Here is a 25089-nt window from a genome sequence, read left to right as displayed (position 1 = left end):
AGATATCTGCAGGTTTAGGCAGATGCACACGTGAGGTAAAGGTGTTGGGGGAAAGGGAAGGACAGACCAGCAGGGGCTGGGTCACCAGGAGCAGGGATGGGGGCACAGCTCAGGGGCAGACCTCAGTCTGTCTCTGTCTGTATCTCTCTCTCGTCTTCCCTTCCTCCCATCCTTTTGAATCTCTGTCATGAGGTGAATGGTTTTGATACTATCATATTGTGCTGCTGCCATCCCCACCCCAACCAGAGACCTGAAAGCAATGGTTCTGCTCAATTGTGGACTGAAAACTCCAAAACTAAGAGCCAGAATAAGCCTTTTATCTATAAGTTAATTTCTCTCAGGTAGTTTTACAGTAATGTAAAGCTAACTAACATAAACACTGACTCCAAGAAGTGGGGGTGCAGCTGTGACAACACCTGATGAGGTAGAGAAGCTCTGGAATGGTTTATAGGAAATTTGGAGAAGCGAAGCAGAGAAAGCTTAGAATGCTGTGAGCAGAGCTGAATGGGTAATCCTGGCCTGAGTACAGAAGACTAGAATGCTTACAGGAATGTGAACAGCGAAGGCCAGGCTCAGGAGGTGTCAGATTGAAATGAGTACTCTCCTGGGAACTGGCCTAACAGCCACTTGTGCAACATTGTTGAAAAGAATTTGCTTACATTAATTTGGTGGGTGGGTGATTTTAAAGGTAATGGACTAGTTTATCTGGTGGAGGAAATTTCAACGAAGCATTGCACTCAGGCAGCAGCGTGGGTATTACTTACCCACAATAAGCTGGCTGCTTATTTTGCTAAATTTACAGTGAGAATAAAGAGCAAAAAGCAGAGCAGAAAGACTTGAAAAACTTTAGTTTGTCCAGAAAAGGAGTGTGTTCAGAGTTGTAGTCAAGAAAGGTGTAGAGGGGCTGGAGATTTAGCTCAGTGGCACAGCACCTGCCTGGCAAGTGCAAGGTCGTGAGTTCGATTTCCGGTAGGTCGCGGGGGTGGTACGCGGAAAGGGTGTAGACAGTAAAGAGATTAGCACAATTGAACAGAAGTCAAGTACTTTGCCCTGGACAATAGGAAAGATGCCAGGAGGGAATCTCAGAATTGCCAAGATCAGAGCCATCATAAGCTCAGGACGTAGAAATGTACACCAAAGGCTCTCCAGGACAGAGGTTTTTGAGAAAAGAGCTCCAGAGTACCCTGGCAATCTAAGACTGTTCAAGCCAGCAAAGCACTCAGGCCACTGCAGCCATGGTTTAAGCAAGCCCAGATATAGCTCACGTTGGGGGCAGACTCTGATAGTGTCCATGTAATGCTGGTATTGCAGGCATGCAGCACGCAAGAATTGTGGGGTCATGGAGGGTTCCATCAGATTTCAAAGGAAAGCCTGGGAGGCCAGACAATGTGTGACAGCGGCAGGGTCAGAGTTCATGTCATTAGCCTCTGAGAGGGTGATGTGTGAAACTGTGGGAATGAAGCTACAGCTGCAGTGGAGACCCCAGGAAGGTGGAAATATGGGTTGTCTGCCAAGGAAAGCTGCAGGCAGTGACCAAGGCAACCTGAGAGTAGCCACAGGGGTTGTCATCAGTAAGGCCATGGGTCAGACTGCCCAAGCCCTTTGGAGGTCACATCATATGGTATATATGGGGCCCCAGTGCTGGACAGGAAGCTACAGGATTTAATGTTTGCCCTGCTGAGTTTTGGACCAATTCTTTCTTATTATTTCCCTGTTCTTTCCTTTTAAAATGGAAACATTTATTTACGCTGTGCCACTATCTCTTGGAAGTTGTGTAACACCCCACCCCCAGGGGAGGTGTTTCAAAGCACAGTTTACCTGGAGTCTCAGAGGAGATTCTAGGCTTGGACTTTTGGGACTCTTGGAGATGGGCTGAATACATTTTACACTGACATGGACATGAGCCTCCAAGGGTGATGGGTAGAATGCTACGGTTTGCATCCAGAACGTCACTCAAGGGTATACGTGTTAAAGGCTTGGTTCCTAGCTTTATTACTGGAAGTGCCTATTTTGGGGGTGTTCTGGAGATTTTTGGTTACTGGCAGCTATGCCCTCAAAGGAGACTTGGGATCTCAGTATCTATCTCACTCTGTTGCTTTTTTGTGGCTCAGCCATGAGAAGGATTTTGCTAGACCATGTGTTCCTATTACGGTGTACTATCCACCCCTCACCATAACCCTAAAAGCAATGGTTCACCAATCAAGGACTGGAACCTTCAAAACTGTGAGCCAAAGTAAGTCTATTCTCTTTATAGGCTGATTTCCTCGGGTGCTGTTTTTATAGTGACAGTAATCTAACACATTCTTCCTCTTACTTTCAATAGGCCCCTGGTTGTCTTCCACTCATGAAGGCCCCTTGTTTCTTTTCTTTTTACTTAATGATAGCTATTAGGCTGGAACATGCTCCTTCCCCAAGACAGTATCCACTCCCTTCAGTCTCACCAGTTCCTGGCTATGCCACCGGTCACCAGAGCCCCTGAGTAACGGCCTCTGATAACTCTGGTCTCATCCACTGAGATGCTACGGAATTGCAGTGGATTGGTTGAACCAACATGGGCAAATCTAGACCCTCCACAAATCTACCTGTAACTTTGCTAGTTTCTCCTCCTCCTAGGAAAACAACCAACTACTAACACATACATGATAGGGCCATAATTTATGTCTTGCTGCCAGGTGGCTCAGATTTGAATTTGATTGTTCCTGTTGACTCAAGCCACCGATGGTACATCCACAACTGTCCATCCACCAATGGTACATCCACTGTCAGGTGGCTTGTAATGTTTCTCGGGGGATCTCAGATTATAATAATGCAAAGAAAGGCATTAATATAGCACACCATATATCACCATATTACAGTTTCTTAAAGAAAACATTCAAATGGTATAAAAAATTATATTACAGCTACTTTATGGTACAGCAGGTGTAAATGCATATTATGTACACCAGCAATGGGATACTTGTAAGATTTCCACAATTAAATTTAAAGAATTACTTATAAATTAATAATTATTAAATAGTTAATCATTAAACAGTAAATATTTAATCAAATATTTTAACTAAATTATTATTAATTAATTAATTATAAATTTAAAGAATTAAATTACTTAAAATTTAAAGAATTAATTACTGACAAACTATTCATGAATATGACTAAACTTTTACTTTAATGAAGTAAATTTGTTGATTATTATAATAATTTTAAATTGGTATGAATAGTATTAATACTTATATTTGGGCAGTAATTATTTAAATTCAAGCAACAAACTAGATTCAGTCCATTCATTAATTCAGATTTTTTATTAACTTTATTAGTAAAAAGAACAATAAAAGTAATTAGATCCATTTCACTACCAGTAGTATAAGCCACCTGATGGGACATGTACCATTAGTAGTTCAAGTCAGTGGGAATGTGTTAAAACCAGGCAGTTAGGTGACTCTAAATCTAACTTCCATAACCTGCAAGAAGCAACCGAAGAGATTACGCAGTGACCTGGCCAGCATGTGCCTTGGTTCTAGCCACTCACCTTGAGCAACAACTTCCCACCCCCAGGGTCCCCCTCCAGACACTGCTGCCTTTGGGGCCAGGAAACGCCTTGCCCTGTGTGCCTCTGACACATCATGCACTGCACAAGAGGGTCTTGAGATTTCTCTGTGTTCAGAGACTTCAATTCCAGAAATCCTTGTGGTTGGAAATTCTGACTCAGATTCATAACTCAAACCAAGGTCACCCTGACCACTCTCTTAGAGGAGCCCCTGACTCCCTGCTCAGCAAACATCCAGAACAGAGGTGTGGCAGGAAGCATACAATGAAAAAAGATGGCTTACACTCACAGCTGGCTCTGGCAGAAGTGACCAGAGACAGGCCTGTGCTCTAGAGGGATGAGAGACAGTCCCCATGTCTTGGAACAAGTGGGGATAGGTGGCTGCCAGCTCCAGACTTCCTGTTGGCTAGTTGTGGCACCCTCACTGCTATGGCTAATATCACCTGCTAGACAAAGATCAATGGAGCAGGCCATGTAGGCCTAAAAGAAAGCTGTCTGGGTCTCTATGGCTGGGCTTCATGGGCTCTGGGCCTGGTTCCCCTGGCCTGAGCTGGCACTGAGCTCTTGATTTCAAAGCTTTTGTTTCTGTCACAATGGTCATGGTGCTGCTCTCTATACAGTCCTATGAGTGTCCATGCAGGTACTCTCTTGTCATAGGATGGCCAAGACGACAATGAAGCAAAAGGCCAAGATTATTTTGCAGTGCAGGTGACCATAATTACAGCTGGATCACCGTGCCAGAGATGTGATCCCTGGTCCTTCCTGAGTTGGCAAACCTGTAGCAGGCAAGAGAACAACTACAAGGGGAAGCCGAGGAACTGAATATGTACACTGGTGATGGCCAGGGAATAGGTGCCGTGACAGCACTGGCCCACATCTCTGCAGGAGCCAGCCCAGCAGTGAAACTCAGCTGGTTCCATGGTGATCCATGATGCTTGCCCCACCCCACTCAGGGCCAACTAGGGACAGCACACTCCTCACACATATACATGGGAGCCCACAGCTGCCCCGGGGGCACACTGCAACCTTTCTGCTATCCACCATGTGGAGGTCCCTCCCCTGCCTGCTCTGACAGAAGATGGTGCCAACCCCTTTGCCATAGCCAGCTCTGTGTCCACTTCCTGCCTTTGCTCTTTGGAGGGGCCTCTATTTATTCTCACAAATTCTGCCTCACTATCTGATGGTCACTCCTCATTTTCAACAAAATGCACCACCAGCTTAATCACCCTCTGTGAATAAAGACACTTGCTGAACGCTGGCTCTGAAGAGGTGCACAGAAGTGCTGCATCCACACCATGTGTAGGGTCCAGCAGCACAGTGTGTTCTGTCCAGCAGCACTGTACATCTGTCTGTGTCTAAGCCAGGCTGTGGAGCACCCTGGAGGTCAGCTGCTATGTGGTGTGTGGTTGAGGCCAGAGTCATGCTAGCCAGAGCTTCACTGAGAGCAATGGTGGGAGTCGTGGCCACAGCCAGGGTCAGCAGCACCAGAGGGCCCTGGTGGGAGGCAGGGGGGTGCTTGGTGCTGGGGGTGGTTATCTGGGCAATGCCAGTGAGGGGACTTCTCCAATGTATGCCTGCTGAAGATAGACAGGGACAGAGCCGGAGAGGGTGCCTTCAAAGGCAGAGGAGGTGACAGGAGCTTGAGCACAGTGCGCAGCCCAGCAGTGTGCCTAGGGATGGGCTGGACCATCTTCTTGTCCAGGAAACAATGTGGGGCCCACAGCCACCCATGACTGCTGGTGGCAGTCTTATGTAGGCATGCCTTACCTCTTCAAACTTATAGGCAATCATGGCAAAGGCCTTGAAAATAGCATCCGTTGGGCCTGTGATGGTCACAATTCTCTCTGGGCAGTTTCCCTCTGAGATGTTGATCCTGGCGCCACTCTAGGGTAAGAGCAGAGCAAACACGGTGACAGAGAAAAGCTGTCAGAACAGTATTGCCCTGGGTTCTCCAAACTGGTGGACAACACCCAACACAAACACAGGTGATGGCCCTGCCTGCAAGCCCTACCCAAGTTCTTTCAGCAATTTCCTTTTTGTTCTTCCTTAATTGAGCACTGGGGATTGAACCTATATCCCAAGCCTTATTTATTTATTTATTTATTTATTTACTTATAGACAGGGTCTCACTAAATGGGCAGGCAGAACTCAAATTTGTGATCCTCCTGCCTTAGTCTCCCAAAGTGCTAAGACTATAGGCATGCGCCACTACACTCAAGTTAGCAAGCTCCTTCACAGTGAAATTTTAATTTGCAAAAAAGAGCACAAGTGGTGTCTAACGGAGCATGTATCTGGTACCCAATATTTTGCATGCACTGGTGTCAGAGGAAAGCCTGTCCTCTTTCCCTGGCGAGGCCCTGCCACACCTGCCGATGGAGCAGGCCCCAACTTCGGAAACAGATGTCACTAGGGTAAGCACACTCACCTCCTCACGCATCTTCTTCACAGTCTCTCCTTTCTGGAATGGAGATGGAGGCAAGGAAAGGTGTCAATGGCAGCTCTGTGGAGGCTGCACAGTCCTCACAGGGCCCATGTGTCAGGAGCTGTGTCTGTGGTATGCCAAGGACAATGACCAAGGTGGTGAAGGGCTGGGCAGCGGAGCTGCCTGCCTCCTGCTGGCCTGGGTGGTGGCCTCTCCACTCATGGGCAGACCCCTCACACACAACCTCGAGGCCCTTCCAGTGAGGAGGTTGGCATGGGAAGTGAGCATATTACCCAGTGGCATAGCTGCTGGGCAGCAGGCTCTAACCGGACCCAGTGCCCACTGCCATGGCATTATGTGCACAGCACTATGATGGGCTGTGGGCTGTGGGGCACCTGACAGGAACTGCACAGGCCCAGTTGACCCCATCCTGCACAGATAGTGACTTCCCAAAGTATTTGCTTTGAGAAAGAGTGAGGAAGAGAGGAGATGATGAAGCACTGGTGACTCCCCACAGCAAGAGGAAGTGAATGTGACCCAGACCAGTTGGTGTGGGCCCCTGAGCTGGGCAAATTACAGCCATGCAGAGGTGCAGGGTCTACCTCTGGCCTCTCCCAAACTCACACACAGTAGCCTTCCCGACAGGTCTCTGTCCTCATGGAGCAGAGAGGTCAGATTACAGGACCACTACAGAATGCTAGAGTCCCACACCAGAAGATAGGTGGTTGTCAGCAGGGCAGGGGTGGTGGGAGCTATGAAAGTGACCAGGGCCTTGCTGGGCCAAGGGAGAAGGGCCCAGGGTGTTTCAGGGTACTGCAGCCTAAAGCAGTAGAGTCCCTTATGAGGACCTCACACCGTACTCTGGATCCTGACTTTCTCCTGCAATGGGCTGCATGCCTAGGGGTTGCCTAGAGTCATGCAGCACCAGGGGCTACTGGTGTCCTTGCAGACAGACAGAGGAGCCCTTACAGAGACTCCAAGAGAGGTAGAGTTTGTTCAATAATTACCTTCCCAATGATGCTGCCGACTTCCTGTGAGGGAAAAAAATCACAGAAAGATGATGTCACAGAGCAGCAAATGAAAAGTCTCTGGGATATAAGTGGCAAAACCTGCCTACCTTCCTGACACGACAGGGTAGAGTTTACTTCCTGATTTATTATTTTTTTTTTTTTTTACTTCCTGATTTATTTTTTTGTGGCCAAGGGATCACCTCAGGGCCTGGGATACATGAGGCAAGTGTTCTGCTGCTGAGCCACCCAGCCCAGAGAATTTGGACCCAGAAAGAGGATCTGACTGAGGCTGGCCTAGGAGAAGGGCAGCTGCTCCCCAGGTCAGTGACCAGGATGGCACCCATATGCTCAGGAAGACCCACAAGGACCAGGTGGAAAGTGAAACTGACTAGGTATGTGATGCTAGGGGAGCTGCACCGAGGCTGCAGCAGCCTGTTTCAAAGGCACTGGCCCAGCTGCACAGCTGCAGTGGTGCCCTGACCCTTGCGGGTGCCTGCTCCCACTAAGCCATCTCTGCCTACGGGAAGCTCCAGACCTGTGCCACTGTGCCATATCACTTGAGGTAGGGCCACTCCAACTTCCAGCCACAGAGCATGACATCCTTCAAGTCCTGTGAGGGCCCTGTGCTCAGCTATTCCCGAGCAGCAAGGCTGACCCTGACCCTGACCCAACCTGTCACAGGCTGGCTTCACCTCAAGGAGTGCAAGGCAGTGCTGAAGCTGCCAGAGGGTGTGGGGAACGGACATCACCTCTAGACCGCCCCGTGTGGTGCTGCCATCTGCAGGACAGGCAGGTCCATCTCTCCACCTCCTAGGTGGACATTCTGGGCAAGTGTTCCCTCTACAAACCCAGCGGGGGCAAAGAGCACTCCTAGTGGTGATTCTGTCTACTCAAAGGTGTCAGAATTCCTGGACACAGGGCTGGTTCCAGGGTGAGGACAGAAAAGGGCAAGATGAACCACAAAAGGGAGACAGTGCTGTAGGAATGGGGGCACTGCCAGGAAGCCCAGGAGGCATCAGGTCAGGGATAGTACGAACATGACAGTGCGGGTAACAATGCCAAGCCCATGCCCACACAAGCCTGGATGCAAGAACAGATGCATCTGGCCCAGGACAATGGATGGGGGGTGGGAAGGCACTTTCCACCCAGTGGCCAACATAAACCCACCACAGTGACACCTGGGCCACTGAAGGATGGCTTCTGTGACATTCGTGGCAATGGCAAGGGGACATTCAATGAGGCCAAGTGAGGGGCACACCACAAAAGCCAGGCAGAAACCTTCACCAGTGAGTCAAAGACAAGGAAGTGTTTTGGATGGAAGGAGCCTATCTGCTGGGGACCTGATCCTGGAGGGCAGCATGCAGACTGGCAAGCAGCAGGCCTAAAGCAGGTAACGGTGAGGCTCCTTGACTCAGAAGGAGAGCATCCTGCCTGTGGAAAAGCATGCTGGAGTGAAGGAGGACAGGGTTTGGGTTGGCCACTACATCTGGAGTAGTTCTAGAAAGGGAGTCAGGTAGAAGGGTTGGCTGCTTCTTAGCTTGAGAGCTCAGAGTGAGAAACACTAAGCAAAGACCTCAGTGTTGTGCCCCTTCCTCCCCAGACCACTCTGTACCTTTCCATGCATCAGCAGGCGGATGGTCAGGGTCACATTCAGGCCGCCTTCTGAGACCTTGGACTCCATCTTTCTCCCAAAATGTGGCTGGGGGTGGAGGCCTAAGGTGCTGAGGGTGCTGTGAGGAAGGACGGATGGGGCCCAGATAGTGTCACCTAGAAAAAGAAGGTAGGCTGCTGACCATTGGCCACCAGCTGAGCTCCTGGCCTGCGGGAACTCTGGCCTCCTGTGCAGGAATGGACGTGCTGTCATCACTGTCATGTGCTGATGAGGTCTCATCTTCCTTAGGGCAGGAGGAACCTAGCGGCTTGCATCAGGCTCTCCCAACTCATGGCACCCCTGGGTAGGTCACTCAAGCCCTCTGGCCTCCGTCCCCTCCTCTGTGAAGAGGGTCACAGGAGCACCCCTTCCAGAAGCCAGAGAGCACAGGAACCCCAGCATGGCCCCGGGAGAGTCCACCCTGCTCCCTGGGCCTGGCTAGCCCGCTCTCCTTATAGTCTTAGTTCTGCTCATTGTTCCAGTCACACTAGGAGCATGTCAGGACCCTGGCATGTCAGGACCCTTTCCCAGGGGCCACTTGCTTTACCCTCAAGCACATCGGACGGTGCTGCAATGGCTCCTTTGTACCTAGGGACACAGTTCTTGGTAGCCTTGTAATATGGGCTCAGTCTCCAGCCACAAAGTTGTCAAATCAAACTGCTGGGGCCCCTCAGCCAGAGCTGTCAGAGACCCCTTGCCCCAGCATAGACCTATGCTTCTTCTAGCTTCCTGCAGGCAGGTATTCAGGGGGTGCCCCCTGGCTACATTAAGACTTTGCTCCATTATTTGCAGAGATGGGTCAAAGGTGCTCATGGGAAATAACAGGGCAACTTTGTGTCCTTGAGGGTCAGTGGGTCCAGGCCTCTGATGGTGAGCAGCCTGCACTTCTTCAGCCCCCACCACTGAGTTCCCCATGACTTTTGTTAGGAATTCCCAGGTGTGAGGAGAGGCCACCCTTACCATGGTGGTACAGCTGCTGCCCAGCCACATCTGTGGGTAGCTATGACTGCAAATGTGCCCCAGAGAGGATAAGAGGGAGGCAGGGAGGAGAGGATGGGTAGGGAGGACAGGGAGTAGGGTCCACAAGGATTCTAGTGGTGAGGGGGTGAGAGATGTTCATGCCCACGACAGGACAATGCTCAGTCCCCCCGCATGGGGCACAGACACTGGGCTTTGGGAGGTCCCCAAGGACAGAGAGGAGACAGAGAAGGTCCCAGGCCAGGATATGGGTGTGGGTGGCCTCCACAGGACCCAGAGAGCAGCCCTTCAGGGCAGCACAGGTGGCAACAGGTTCTCACAGCAAAGAGCCACATGGTAGAGTGAGGCTGGCTTCAGATGGGAAGTGTGTGGGTAAGTTCCATGTAAGGCTCAGGATGGGTGCCCAGGGACCCATGGGGCAGGAAGGGGACCACCTCCAGAGGCCTTGCACACCTGCCAAGATGTGCACCCAGAGGTGGGCAGTCTCTAGGGAGAGGAAAGGCGAGGCTGTGCTTCCCAAGGATGAAACAGAGGCCATGCTCAGGAAGGTCCTCGCTACAGTCCCCACTCACACCTTCACCAAGTGACAACACTGTCCCAGGGGATGGCTGCCCTAGGAGACCCTTCAGGGGCAGACCCGAGGACACGTGTGTGCTTAGTTCCACATGACAGGCTACCTGGACACTCTGTAATGTAATCAGGAGGACAGCCTATGGTTAAAAGTTGGAACAAAAATTGTTTTCTTCATCAAAATATTTCTGTTGAAAATGTGATAAAAGGAGAACACGACATAAGGCAGAGAAACAGCCTGTTCGGTCAGCTGTGCAGTGTCGGGATGTCTGCAAGGGCGAGCATTGGCGACCCCCCTGCGTGCACAGTGACAGTGACAGGTACACGCCTGCATTCATGAAATAATGGGCTACCACACTTGTGCTAAAAAATGGATTTACAGCCAACTTCCTCAGAAACCCAAAGTATTAGTTTTCACTATTATTCATAGTAAAATGATGCTTTTGAACCACAAGGCTTTTAACGCAGGGTGTTAACATAGGTTCGACACAGCAAAGAGTGCACAGCAACGTCTCTATCTCCATAGCCCAGCACCAGCCACATGTGCTATTCACACTTCAAACCAAACTCACCGGGCACCTCTGAGTGGCTGCTGGCTGCCCTACAGAAAAGCACAAAGAAGACAAGGTTCTGTAGCCCGTGCATTTGCACGCTCCTTGCAGAACACTGGACCCAAACAGGGTGCTTGTGAAGATGTATTGCACAACAGGAGGATACACAGCTCCAGTGGCTTCTCTGGCACCAAACAGCCATGCATGTCTGCAAAAACATCTGTGACAAGGTCAGCAAAGCCTTTCTAACAAGTCTGTGTTTCTGTGAGGCTGATTTCTTAGCACCAAAGAGCTGGATCATGCTGTGGCCAGTCTGGGGTTCTGCCTCCTTTTAATTAAAGATATCTCTTCCCACGAAGGGGACAGCACAGCCCTGCAGCCTTCTGTTACATAAATGTTCCAGCACAGGGAGGAAAAAGTGGGTCAGTGCCTGCCCCTGGTGCGTCCGTCTCCCAGCTGTCAGCAGCGATCTGTCAACAGGCCACTGAGGGTGGAAGGAGTTGTTCAGGGGCTCTAAGGACCATGAGGAGATGTCCAGGGAGCGGGGTGGTCACTGGGATCAGGACTCAGTTCTAAGGACTCACTGTGCTTCAGCTGCAGCTCCTGGACCACAGTCCTCTTGACAGGTGTGGGATAGAGAAACTCTGCACCCATCTTCTGCTGTCCCTTGGCACCTGTGTGCTCATGGTGACTTGAGCTGTGCTCCCTCTGGCCCACACTGGCTGTCCACCTGTGCTCCAGGGCTGCCAGGGAATTAAGGCCTAGGTGGTTCTTGGAAGGAACTCAGCAGGAAGCAGGGCTGTTGCTCTGCTCGGTCATCTGCAGCCAGTGGGACGGGCAGCATGCCCTGGGACCCTCCCTCTCCTCTCTGGAAGCCCTTCCTTGTTCTCCTCAGGGCTGGGATTTAACATGTTTTGAGAAACCTAATGGGAGGCTGAGAAGAAACAGGTATGGTCACCCCAGCCTCTGTCCACACCTGCCCAGCAAGCCTATCCAAGCCTGGCTTGAAGCAAGACCGGCTTCAGTGCCACATTGTGGAACACTGTCCACACATGTGCCTCAGCTCAACACATGCCCTGTACCTTGACTCCCAGGGCTGGAGGCTGCTCCATGGAGTTTTAGACCACATTGCATCTGCTTAGTGTAACGATGGAGCTCCCTATCCTCCCATCTGCCAGGGCACTCACTCACCCATCTGTCTCAGCACCCTACACTCAGTACTCAGGCGAACGTCTCTCCTCTCCCCTCCCTTCCCAGTCATTGACACTAGATGTAGAATCCAAGCCCCTGCCCCTCTCAAAGCAGTACCGACACACCCTTCCTCACACTCCAGGCCCTGTTGGCTGCCCTTCTCTCAGAGCAACCTGAATCACTGACCCTGCCTTGTCCTCCCCCTTCTCCCTGAAGACCCCACTACAGGGCTCCGTACCCACCACCTCCTTGTCCCAGAACCCAAAGACCTTCCACGGCTCAGTGTGGGCCCCTTCGCGCTACCCCCAGAATTGCCCTTTGCACACACACATGTACAAACACACACGTCTTAAGTATCACAACTGGTTAGAGACAGCCCTGGCACTACTGTAGAGACAACCACTAACGAAGAGAAAAAGGCCAGGAGAGTGACAGGGCACCAGGATGTGAAAAAGGAAGGAGAGGGGAAGGGCTAGTGAGGGTAGGCCTGGGGCTCGGATGAACAACAGTCAGTCTCAGAAGGTATAGGGACAGTACTTGTGCCAGTCCTGAGGCACAGACCCTGTAAAGAATGACATGGTGTCTTGGGCTGGTGCAGGTCAGCAGCCAGTTGGGGCAGCCCTTGCAGGGCCCACCTCGGCTGCAGATACCCTCACCCGGTCCTGGGGCCTGTTGGTTATTGGGTAGCCTCTGCTGCCCCCACCCCAATGTACCCCAAGGCAGGCTGCATGTAAGTTCTGCCTCAGGGGCCATGACCAGGCAGCAGTGTGCCTGCAGAACAGCAATCTGGCAAGACGGACTGTAGTCTGAGATATCTGTGACCTTGAAATGAGAAGCAACATTTGACTAATCTCTCACGAAGGAACACAGAGGCACAGAGATTAGACAAATGCACACAAAGGACAGGGGTTAGCTATGTGGGGTCTCACTGAGCATCCCATGCTGTGGCGAGGGCACTACTGTCTCCCCATTTTCTGATGGAAGGGTGGGCACAAGGAGTGGCTCAGGGGCTCACTGAAGTGCTTAGCTGATTATGCAAAGCAGGGGTGAGGACCCAGGTGGCCCTGGCCATGCCTGTGACCTGCAGTCACAGCTCAGCAGCAGCAAGACACCTGCTTCAGGGAGAGGCTGAGAAGACACAGGCATGGTAACTCCTGGCCTCTGTCCACACCTGGACAGCAAGCGTATCCAAGCATGGCGTGAAGCAAGACTGGCTTCAGCGCCACGTAGGAACACTGTCCGCACATGTTGCTTCCTCAGCCCCTGCAACAACCAACAGATGGATATGACACCCACTGCAGATGCAGGAAGATGTGCTGTTGGGAAGGCAGGCCACCAGGAGCAGGGCCCCAGCATGACCCAGGGGGGCTGTCCCCGGCCTCCTTTCTGCATGGGCTTCCTTTCTCTTATCCCACACTCAAGAGATCCAGAAGGCTGCAGGCTGGAGGCACCAACAGAGGTGACAAGCAAGAGCCCCCACAAAGGCGGAGGCAGCCAGCATGGGGAAGGCTTGTGGCAGCGTCTCCTAGTCTGACCACCCTCCTACTGGACAGCAGAGGCTGGAGAAGGATTCTCCCACCTTGTCAAGCTCTACTGAGGCACCTAGTCCTGGCTCAGTGTATCAGCAGGGATCTTATGAGAGCTGTGAAGAGGAGTGCTGCCCCTAAGAGCGAGGGACTGTCAGCAGGGGCAGGTGGGAGCCAGCATGCTGGCCCTGGCCCACCTTGGTGTCAGCAGAGGACAAGTGAGAACCTGAACTCCCCCTTACCCCACTGCTGGGGCTGTGTCAGAAGAGTCAGTAGTAAGGTCCAGATGCGCAGGTACCAATAGAAAGCTGCCTGTTACACCAAGACCCAGGAAGAAGCGAGACTGCATAAAGGACAAAAAGGCTAACATTGAGATGACAGAAATGTTAGGGTTATCTGACAATAGTGTAAAACACCCACAATAATAATATTTCAATGAACAGTTAGGAGTCCTCTTTAAACCAATGAAGAAATATAGTGTCTCAGCAGAGAAACAGAAAATTCTCAGCAAACTGATGGAACATGTAGGGAATGAACAGAAAAGGCCATGGTGTGATGCAGGTAAGAGGAAAGACAGAGCAAGGGGACAGCAAGAGAAGTCCCAGACCCAACAGCAGGGACAGTAAGAGGCTTCAGAGACCTGCAGGCTGGTGACAAGAGACAGGGTACTCCTATTACCAGTGGCAGAGCAGGCTGAAAAAGCACCAGAGGAAACAATGCCTAAACTCCCCAACTTTGGAAAATGTGCAGCCTACATATTTTAGAAGCTGACCAAATCTCAAAGGGGATAAACTCAAAGAAATCCACACAAACACACATCCTCACCGAACATCTAAATGCTGAAGTCACACAGGGATGACAGGTGCCACTTGAGACCCCTCCCCATTAGTTGCAGAGCAGGAGACCTGGTATGGTTTTAAGCCCACAGAGGGAAGCACCCTCAGCCCAGAAATGCACATCCCTAGAGAGTAAAGGGGAAGAAAGACCTCCTAGCTAGCATCAGAGAAAACCAGAGTATTGCTGCTGGCTGCACTCCCCAGGAGCAGGCCACTGAGGCCCTCACATCGGAGATGCAGCCATGTGGAGGAAGCCTCTGGATGCTGGAGGGAGAACACATGGCAGGCAACACTGAAGGCAAATGCAATAGGCCTCAGACCTCTGTAGTTCTCAAAATGATGTTTAATGGCTGAAGAAAACATCCCTGCACTGTCTGATGTGAACAGTATGGCTAGGAAATATCTGAAACAATTATAAAATGAGGAGGGTAAAACAATTATAAAAGGAGTAAAACTTTTTATCCTTCCCTCAAACCGGTAAAATGTCAACAATTAGTGGAATTGCTAAGTCATATATATATATATATATATACACACACACACACACATTATATATATATATATATACACATACATACACGTGTCCACACACATATAGAGAAGTATCTGGAGTACTAAAAACAAACAAAAGAAAAAAATGACACACACAAAGCCAAAAATCATTGAGACATACTTAAAAAGTATCAATAAGTCAAAATGGGATTTTAAAAAAGTTCAGTAACCCACAGGAAGGCAGGGGAAAAAACCTAAAAACCAGAAAATGAGCAACAAGACAAACAAAATAACAACAAAAATGAAATGGCAGACTTAATCCCTAGTATCTCAATAACTGCTTTAAATATAAATGCTCTAATTGAAATACAATGATCGGCAGAGTGGATTACCATCAGGATTCAAGCTCACGCTACCTACAAGAAACGCACTGTGTTAACAAATGCACACAGTTCCTTTGACAAATAATGCTGCAAAAATTGGATATCCACATGTAGAAGAATGAAACTGGACTCTTATACCATATACAGAAAATCAGCTCAAAATCAAGCAAAAGCTTAAATCTAAGACCTGAAATTATAAAACTACTAGAAGAAAACACAGGTGTAAAACTATGGCATTAGTTTGAGCAGTGATTTTTTTTTTTTTTTTTTTGGAAGACACCAAAACCACAGTAACAAAAGCAAAAATAAAGAAGTGAGATTACCTGAGAATAAAAATGTTCTGCACAGTTAAGGAAATAATCAACAGAGTGAACAGACAACTTCCAGAATGGGAGAAAATATTTGGAAACCAAACCTCTGACAAGTAGTAATATTCAAAATAGATCAGGGACTAAAATTCAATAGCATGAAAACAATTTGATCAAAAATGGGCAGAGGACCTGAATAAGACATTTCTCAACAGAAAACACGCAAATAATCAACATGTATATGAAAAAATGTTCAACATCACTTATCATCAGGAAAAAGCAAATTAAAACTACAGTGACATATCACCTCACACTTGTTAGAATGACTATTATTAAAAAAAAAAACTAAAGATAAGCGTTGGTGAAAACAAAGAGAAAAGAAAACTCCTGTACACTGTTGGTGGGAATGTGCATGAGTACAGACAGCCATTATGGAAAACAGTACGGAAATTCCTCCAAAATAAGTACAACCATATGATTCACCAACCCCACTAGTAGGTATTTACCCAAAGGAAATTAAATCAGTATGTGGAAGAGGTATCTGCACCTCCATGTTCGTTATAGCACTAGTCACAATCGTCAAGAAATCAACCCAAGTGTCCATGAACTGATGATGGATGTACACAATGAAATATTCAACCTTTAAGAAGAAGGAAATCCTGCTATTTGTGACAACAGGGATGAGCCTGAAGAGTATTACTTCAAGTGAAATAAGCCAAGCATAGAAAGACAAATGCTGCACAATCCCATTTATATGTAAAAAGTCAACTTATAGAAGCAGAGTATAGAAGAGTGACTGTCAGGGGCTGGGCTGGGTGAGGGGAGTTAGGAGATAGTGAAAGGGCACAAAGTCTCAGAGACAAACGAGAAACAAGTGCTAAAGATCCATTGTGCAGCATAGTCACTACAGCTAATATTCTGTTAGCTTGACTCAATCATTTCATATACACAAAACATTAACAAACAGAATGTGGCAATATATAACAAGAATCCTGCATCAATACCATTCTTTCAGGAAAGCAGGGCAATGCAAAATTGCATGATCATGTCAACTCATGAAGAAAAGGATTCAGCACAATTTGATGTCCATTCATGACTTTAAAAAGAGAACTCTCAGAAAAAAAGGAATGGTGGGAGTTTCTTCAACTTGATGAGGGCATCTGCAAGAGAAAGTTACATCTGGCCCTGTTGCCAAGCCTAGGGCACCTGGCTCTGCACAGGGCCAGGTCACGTGTGGTCTGACACCCAGCCAGCTCTTAGCACTGAAGCCATCCTTGCCATCCCTGCTGGAGCACTGGGTGTCTTCCCATACCATGCAGCTTAGCTGGGCAGAGCACTACCTGCCATGCCTCACCTGCTGCTGCCACCCACCCACCCACTGGGACAGGTTGAGCTGTCCCACCCACGTCTCAGGTACTTCTGCAGGAGAGCATTCCCTGTGCCCCATCTCACCTGGCTTCTGTCCCCCCCAGTCATGAGCCTATTGCAGTCAGCTAGTGCATCCTATACTGTGCAGACAGGAGTTACCACGGTCACTGTGCCAGTCTGTTTTTTGTTACTATACAAGGTATGAGCATAAAATATGGCGAATGTTAAAATATTTCAAAAAGGAATTACCGTCAAAGACATATTGCCATTAATCCTCCTCAAAATACTCCCTCTTGCTTATATGCCATCATTCTTGCTACCTTCTGAAGCAGCTCTGGAGTCCTCCTTCCATGTTTTTAGTTTCGCTGTCATGGCTTCCTTGATGTCCTGAATTGATTCAAAAGCTTTACCTTTCATGGTCATTTTGACTTTGGGGAAAAGCCAGAAGTCACACGGTGCCAGATCTGGTAAATAAGGTGGATGAGGACATTTCTATCGGATGGCACTTGGTGGCAGCGGTGGCTACATTTACTACACTGAAAGACACTTCCAGAACTGCTTCAGAAAGTGGCAAGTGAAACATATGTAAGCAGCAGAGACCACCAGGCTTGTGTAAAGGCAACATGGCACAGAATTTATTGTCCTGGGTCCAGGCAGAGAGTGTGATAAGACCTTCTGCCCCCAAAAAGAGAAGTGTGTCCCTTTTATGGGGATTGAATGAAGACAGGGGATATTAGGCGGGAAGATCCCAATGTACATCTGTGGTTAAAGTTTTCTGGCAATCTTGCATCTCAGTAGGCAGGGTCCTTTGAAGTGTCTGATGTAAATTTTCAGGTGTCTCCAGATGGCTCCAGGACCTGCAGAACTCCTTGTCCTATCTTATCTCCTTTCCTATGTTGTCAATGATAACCTCCAGTGCTGGCTGAGTTCCCTGCAGACAGTAGTGCTTCTGCTGGCAAGCAGGTTGAGGGCTGGGAGAGTCAGGTCCGATTGGCAACTTACATTAAGAACGATGGGATAAACGTGTTAAAAGTAAGGGGGAGGGAGGTCTGGAGAGATAGCTCAGCGGCACAAGTGCCTGTCTGGCAAGCACAAGGTCCTGAGTTCAACTCTCCGTACAAAAAAAAAAAAAAAAAAACAACCAAAAACAAAGTAAGGGGGAGGACTTTGAAGGGGATTCACGTTGATGTCTCTTTTATGGTAATATATTTTTTAAAAATGTAAACACTCACTGTATATTTTGATCATATTACATAACAAAGTGCCCACATGGGTATTTTATCACAAGGTTTATCTTGCTTATGCTTATGACGGCTGGAAGTCCCAAGCAGCGTGATGCTTGTGACCTGGGAGAACTGGTTGCCTCACAGATTGGGAAAGTGACAGAGGGGAAACAGCTGCCTGCAGAAGAGGCAAGAGCATGGAGTGGCCTCACTTTATAACCTGTGTGCAAGAACTGACTCTCAGGCTATGCCAGTCCTTCCCAAAGGTGGTGCCCTGTGACCTAATCATCCTTAAAGGACTCCCACCTCAACACATCTCATGGGGACCAGCTTCCAGTGCAGAAGCCTCTGGAAACACACTCAGACTGTAGCTGGCCACAGCAGCCTCCTACACTCACCACTGAACCCCCAGTTCTCAGCACCATCCCTGCCTTCAGGGGCCTCAGCACACAGTTAAGGACTAGACAGTGCATACAGTGCATACTTAGCCCAGCTCAAATTTCACAGCTTCACAAGAGCTCTCTGAAATCAGAATTTAGTGATCTCTACACTTGATGCTGCTGACCATCAAAGACAATACAGGCAGCACTCCATATCCACTTATTCAACTAAATACAGATTAAAGATCCACCTCTTTCCCTACCCCAAATTCCAGAAAATTCCAAAAAGCAGTACTTGAACTCTTAGTATGCTGAGCCCTGCACCGAACCCACAAGAGCACAGTGCGGGGGTACTCTCCTGGGCAGCCCTTCCATGGGCCTCTTCCTTCCCACACATGCTGAGTGTCATCTGCACTTGCCTTGTCCATGAGCCATGTTGTCACGCCTGAGTGGCTCCTGCATCTGTCCTGACATGTCCAGGTTTTTTCTTCTTGGCATTGTTACCTAAACAATGCAGTATGAACTACTTCCATAGCACTTATATCATATTAGGTATTATAATTAATCTAGAGATCATTTAAAGCATATAGGAAGATTGCACAGGTTACATGAAATAATATGCCGTTTCTTATAAGGGACATAGTCTCATGGATTTGGTACTCATGAGTGTTCTGCTGCATCCCCTGCAGACTGTACTTCCATGTACCCTGGCTACTCCAGATATTCCTGCACTTGAGTCACTGAGGGTCTGATGTGTGCGTGTGGTTGCAACAGAGGATATGCAGACGTGGAATGCGGGGGCTCCAAAGGAGATACTCATGGCCATGTTCAGGAGAAGGATATGCAACCGGGGCTATGAAGCCCCAAGCCTACTTCTACCAGAGGCCTAGGAACGTTCTGGAGAGCACCTGGGAACTGTCCCCATGCTACAAGGTGACATCCTCTCCACCCAAGGCTCAGCTGATGTGCAAACCCATCTGTTCTGTGGGCCAGGAGCAGAGAAAGCATGCTCACAAAGGGAGCGGGTCCACTTTAGGCCAGTAAAGAGACTCAGGAAAAGCATCACAGAACAGACCGGAACCCCCATACCATAAACAAAAGCAGCAACGAAGATGGGCTGCCATCTTTTAAGTTCCTGAAATACCCAACTGTTTCCTCGTTCCTTTATTTGACCGCTCCAACTTGAATGGCTTGGTTCTCTTCTGATTTTGTGTTTCTGGTGCTATTTTATCTGTTCCTCCTGCTAGCCTTTGAGTTTCTTCAGGTGGAAGCTTAGATGATAACGTATGAGCTTTCTTCTTCTCTAATGTAAATTTTCATGCTGCCAGTTTCTTTAGGGTCCTGGTTTAATTGTATCCTAGAAAATTTTGGTGCATTGTTCCCCATTTTTCTTAGTCCAAAATATCCTCTGCTACTTCTTTGATTGGTACATTACTTAGCAATATGTTTTGATTTCTAATTATTTGGAATTTTCCCAGTTATCTCTGGTATTGGTTTACAGTTTAATTCCAACATGGTCAGAAAATACACTTTCCATGATTTTGATTATTTAAATTTGTTAGGTCTTTTGTTTTGTTTTAAAATAGCACATGGTCTGCTATGGTGGGCATCCATGTGAAATCAGCATTCACGAGAGGTCTCTGAGCCCTGTTTCCTGTCCCCACTCTGCTTTCTGTAATCAGCTCGGGTTGCAGGCACTGATCTGGATTTCTGTTGTGAATGGGCCACCACCACCTCCATCCTGTTACTGAGTCCACATAGAACAGCAGAACAATTTTTATTTTATTAGATTTTTCAGTTCTAAATTCTGTATTTTTTTCTTCACATCTTGTATTTCTTGCTGAGACTTTCTTTCTCTTTCTGTCCAGGGGCATGGTTACAGCAGCTGCTCTGAGGTGTGGCCATTCTGCAGAGGGGGCCACCCCAGGCTGGCTCCCCCAGTCAACTTTCCCTTTTGCAAGGTTGAGGTTCCTGGTTCTTCATGTTAGATACTTGCTGTCCCGGGACATGCTGACCCGAGGTCAAACTAGAGGACACCTCACTTCATGTAGATACTTGCTGTCCCGGGACATGCTGAACACTGTCACAGGACTCTAATTGTTGCTTAAATCTTATCCAGACTGTTTTTTGGTAGGTTTGGGACATTTATTTATTTATTATTTTAAAGAGAGAGAGAGAAAAAAAAAAAGACTATTTTTATTTTACTCAGCAGAAGTTTCAGGTGGTCAGTCCCACAGCTTCCTGTATGCCAGCTGAGCTCTGGGAGCTTCTGCAGCAATATTCAAGTCTGTCCATGTGTGCTGCCCAGTGTCCAGGTGGGCCTGAGGTCAGCAGCCTACAACCTCGGGTCAAAGGTCTGTTGTGCTCTTTCTGGTCGGATCCATGCATACAGCACTTGAGGCCTGCCTAGGAGTCACACACAGCATTATGGGATCCCTTGACCCCAGGACCTTCTGGCTCCCAGGGGCCTTTGTGCCACCACATCTGCCTCAAGGGACAGATAGTGACATGGTAGAGATGAGAAAAGACAGCCTAGAACACTGGGGTTGTATCCCTCTGTGAGAGAGGAAGCTCCCTTTTTCCTGGTTTATGCCTGCTGTCCTCCCCTGGCTTCAGCGTCCCACACAGTGCCAGGAGTTGGGAAAAATCAGACACAGAAGTAAGCTACAGGGCCTCCCACTCTTGCCTATAGGAGTCCCTTTTCCTGCTCCTCAAACAGACATGCAGCGCTGCTCGTGGAGGCTTAGACCTCTGGGCTTGGGCTGCCTTGGGGTCCAGGCTGGGACACAGGACTGCATTCTGGTTCCCTGCTCTGTCCATCTGCTGTCACTGACTTCAGAGTCCTTCAGTGAGCTGCTCCACGCATTCTCTCCAGAGCACTCGAGGTACTCAGTGGGAGGAACAAAGTGAGGTGTCCTCTAGTTTGACCAGAGCAAACCATCTGTTATGGTTTGTGCCTGGATGTCCTCCCAAAGCCTCATGCAGTCATGGGGCAGGTTTCTAGAGTTTATGATTGATCCATGGGTGTGAGTGCTACACCAGCCGTGGGGCGGGTAGTCTGCATATGTAAGGGAGAGAAAGGCTGTTTGTTGCCGCTTCTCCCTTTGCTCTTGCTGAACGGTTGCCCTCTGCCATGTGCCACCCTGCCTTGGAGCCAGCTGAGTATGGAATGAAACCTCCACAGACAGTGAGCTAAATAAACTTTTCTTAATTCTAGGTGTCAGTTACTTTGTCTCAGCAACGAGAAAAAAGTAACCAAGACACCATCAATTAATTGTATCTTGAGTAACTAGGCAAAAATCTGTTCATAAGCAGCATCACTACTCGTTCTGAAAAAACACATTTGCCACGCAGGTGTGGGAGCACATGGCTATGATCCCAGCACTGGGAGCCCGAGGCAGGAGGATGGCTGTGAGTTCAAGGCCAGCCTGGACTACAGAGTGAATTCAAGCCCGCCTCAACTACATAGCGACACACTGATTTAAAATAACAGCAATGTATTTGCCAATCATTTCTTTTTGAAGAATACTCAAATCAACAGATGGTAGTAAGGCAAATATTGTCATACTGAGGATGGCTGTGTGACAATATAGCAGCTGCAGCACATAGGGCCTGTGTGCACACAATTTCCTGTCCTAGTCCAGCATGGAGGCTCAGTCTCTGTTTTGCATGTGAGCAATGAGGAGCTGGGGCTGAACTCTGGCAGGCCAACTCCAGGCCCAGGCTCCTGACCACCAGAAACAAACTGCAGTGTTCATGCTGGTCAAAAGCAAAAGCTTGGGACAAGTGGCTCCATGTACTCTTGTTGAAGTGTCCTGCAGTGTCACAATGGAAGGCTGAGCAGACTCGGGTGTGAAAGCACAAGTGACACACAGGGGTCTCTGCATGTGGTGGCAGCAGTATCTCCTGCTCAGGTACAACCAGCTGGCACTCCCTGTGTCCCCCTTCATGCTCTCTCACCTGGATCAGGGCACTGGGTGCAGCGTGCTGCCTGCAGTAGTGTCAGCAACTGTGCTGCTTCGGGGAGTGCCTGTCCAGGCCAGCAGCTCTGGCGTGCCTCCATTAACTGAGCTCCATGCAGAGCTGTTCCTGGGTCTCAGCTGTTTGGAAGGGGCACGTGGGGGGAGGAGGGGGCGAGCATAGATTTGATTTATCGTGTTTAACAGCTCAGTGGTTGCATCATGCTGTATGAAGCCACGGCAGCAGAAGCCGACAGAGCTGATTAGCTGCTTCATTCTCCTTGAGAGACTCACAGTGCACACTGTGTCCTCGAGGCCATTGGGGAGGGGACATTTTTGCAATTTAATGCTCCTGCCAGTCACGGTTAGCATTAAAAGACATCCCAGGCTTACACAAGCCTGGCTTCAGTGAGAATTCTGAACATGCTGCTCCCTTGTCACTCAAGTTTCAAGACAGTGATGGAAGCAGAGACCAGCGACCTTGCCCCTTCCCCTGCTCTGCAGGCCAAGCATAGGGCTTCATCTGGAATCAGTGGAGCTGTTCTCTTCCTTGCAATGCCAGGCTTCCCCCAGTGATGCCAACTTCTCTCAGTTCAACCTGTGGGGGAAAGTGCCCAGGATCCAGCATGTAAATCGGTGTGTCCCTCTTACAAATACACTGAATTTTAAAACACCTATCTCAAAATTCATCACCTCTGCCATGCAGAGCCAGGACAGGCTTCCCTGAGAGCTGTGTGGAGTCAGGCTCCGATGCCACCTCCACCCAAGGCAGCCACAAGGGTCCTGCCTTCTGTCTGTGCCCTGCACCCTACAAAACAGCTTCTCCAAATGTGCTTAAGCTCCCACAAGCCCCTGAGCACAAGGGGAGGCTGCAACAGGATTTGTGCTAACATCATTCATCTTTCTGCTATCCTTACAGGCACTGGGCATGCAGGGTGGTGGCCACAGCCCCAGCCCAAGTGGCTCACAGTCTGGTGGGGAATTGGACTGCAGGCTGGGACTACTGACAGCATCCATGCTTGGAAATCAACATTAGATCCCCACCTGCTCCCAGAAGTCCATGTAGGCCAAAGACCCAGAAGTGAAACGTAAAAAAGTTCACCTCCTGGAAAGAGGTAAAGGAAAACTCCTATGGCTGAAAGGTCCCTGTGAGCGAAGAAGAGGCTAAGATGAGCCAGCCCTCTCACCCTGGGAGGACATGGGGACACCCACTGCTCCCACCTGGCCCTGGAGAGGAGGGACCAGCCTGGCCCTCATGGCCAGATGTCAAGACCACTGTGGGTGGGTGAGCAGGCATGAGTGAGCTGGGCCAAGAGCAGTCATGGAGTGAGGGCAAAAGCATGTGAGGCCCACCTGCTGTGCAACAGCATGGACAGCCCGGTGTTTGCTGAGCCTACAGTTCTTCTATAGCAGGACACTGTGATGCTGTGACACATGAAGACTGTCTATATGTAGCTGATGGCCATAGAGACACGGCACTAAGCCAGGGCATGCAGTATAGGGGCCAGCACTCAGAGACTCCAAGTCCTCCTGGCCCTTGCACAGCTGATGCTAAATGTGGCTCCCAGGAGGAGCTCCTAACATGGCCCCAAACTAGTCAGGGGATTCATGGCTCAGGTAGGAGACTGACCAGCTTCCCCTGGTCAGGGCTGAGACTGGTGACATGCTGTGCCAGCTCTTTTGTAAGCGACAGAGCTCCCAGCTCGGCCTGGGTAGGCCAAGTGTTCCCAAGTGCATCCACAGCTTTCCTTCCTCTCTTGCTTTGAGAGCTGCATGTTCCATTGGGAGTCCATGCTCCCCAAAGTTCTGGGTCCCTGTGGAGCCTCTCTAGAGTTCACAGTGGATGCAGATCTGGTGAGAAGCCAGCAAGGAGGAGCAACAGTTCAGCGGACAGGGCCAACACAGGAAAACTGAAGTAATCTGCATCAGTGCTCATAGGTATGATGTCAACAGCACACCTGGCTGTGCATATTCCAGACCAGCAAGTGTTACAAAATAAAATTTAAAGGAAGATATATTTACAATAACATCAAAAAAATTCAGGGTTGGAACATACATACATACAAAAGGTAAGTAAAACCTCCATGTAGAAAACTAGGAAAATTTACTGACCAAAATTAAAGAGTACCTGAGAGTCACAAGATATGCATTATTGCTCCTAGATTTGAATACTGAAAATCTTACGATATTAATTCCTCCAAATGGGCTCACACATCCAAGCCCATGGACATGTTTATTTATGTGTGTGAAGTATTAATCAGGCCAAGAATAGCCTGTGGAGAAGAACAAAGCAAGACTTCTTTTGCCAGTTATCTGCACATGTGAAGCCACAGTAAGTTAGCTGTGGGCAGTGGTGAGGGATAAACAAGAAGAACAAGGGAGCTCAACAGTCAGGAACCAGTGCTTGTAGGCACGGGAAGAGGACAGGCTTCTCGGTAAACAGTCCTTGGTCATGATTGGGCAAGTGGAAAAATAAAGCTTTAAAGCCCCCCTTCCCTGCCCTAGCCCAAAGATCCAGGGAGATGACAGCCTCTGGAAAATAGCACAGGTTCCCATTGACACAGCTGTACCTCTACACAGACTCCTCACACATAAAACAGCACTCACTGTCAAGGAAAGATGTAGATGATGAGCCATGTCAGAACAAAGACTCCTGTGTGTCAACAGACATCGTCAAAAGAGAGAAAAGCAGCCTACAGG

At 48.9% G+C, this 25089-nt stretch overlaps 1 protein-coding gene across 7 annotated transcripts in view; it reads right to left on the bottom strand.

Annotated features, from left to right (window-relative positions):
- The window catches only part of Pcbp3 (poly(rC) binding protein 3), a 52164-nt gene that overhangs the window by 25074 nt on the left and 2001 nt on the right, over positions 1 to 25089 (bottom strand). For 2 of the 7 annotated variants that reach the window (XM_013505661.1, XM_013505669.1), the window contains exons 1-5: positions 11308 to 11411; positions 8586 to 8740; positions 6971 to 6994; positions 5967 to 5999; positions 5309 to 5425 (exon numbers count right to left, since the gene is read on the bottom strand). In XM_013505661.1, the coding sequence (XP_013361115.1) occupies positions 5309 to 5425; positions 5967 to 5999; positions 6971 to 6994; positions 8586 to 8740; positions 11308 to 11377 (399 nt within the window). In that variant the 5' untranslated portion in view covers positions 11378 to 11411. Of the gene's footprint in view, positions 1 to 5308; positions 5426 to 5966; positions 6000 to 6970; positions 6995 to 8585; positions 8741 to 11307; positions 11463 to 25089 lie in introns of those variants that run through there. The other 5 variants (XM_013505659.1, XM_013505656.1, XM_013505654.1 and 2 more) reach the window with 5 other exon arrangements.

This window comes from Chinchilla lanigera, unplaced genomic scaffold (assembly GCF_000276665.1).
Source record: "Chinchilla lanigera isolate Chin_1 unplaced genomic scaffold, ChiLan1.0 scaffold00006, whole genome shotgun sequence".
NCBI lineage: Eukaryota > Metazoa > Chordata > Mammalia > Rodentia > Chinchillidae > Chinchilla > Chinchilla lanigera.
This window is presented reverse-complemented; position numbering and strand designations above follow the sequence as displayed.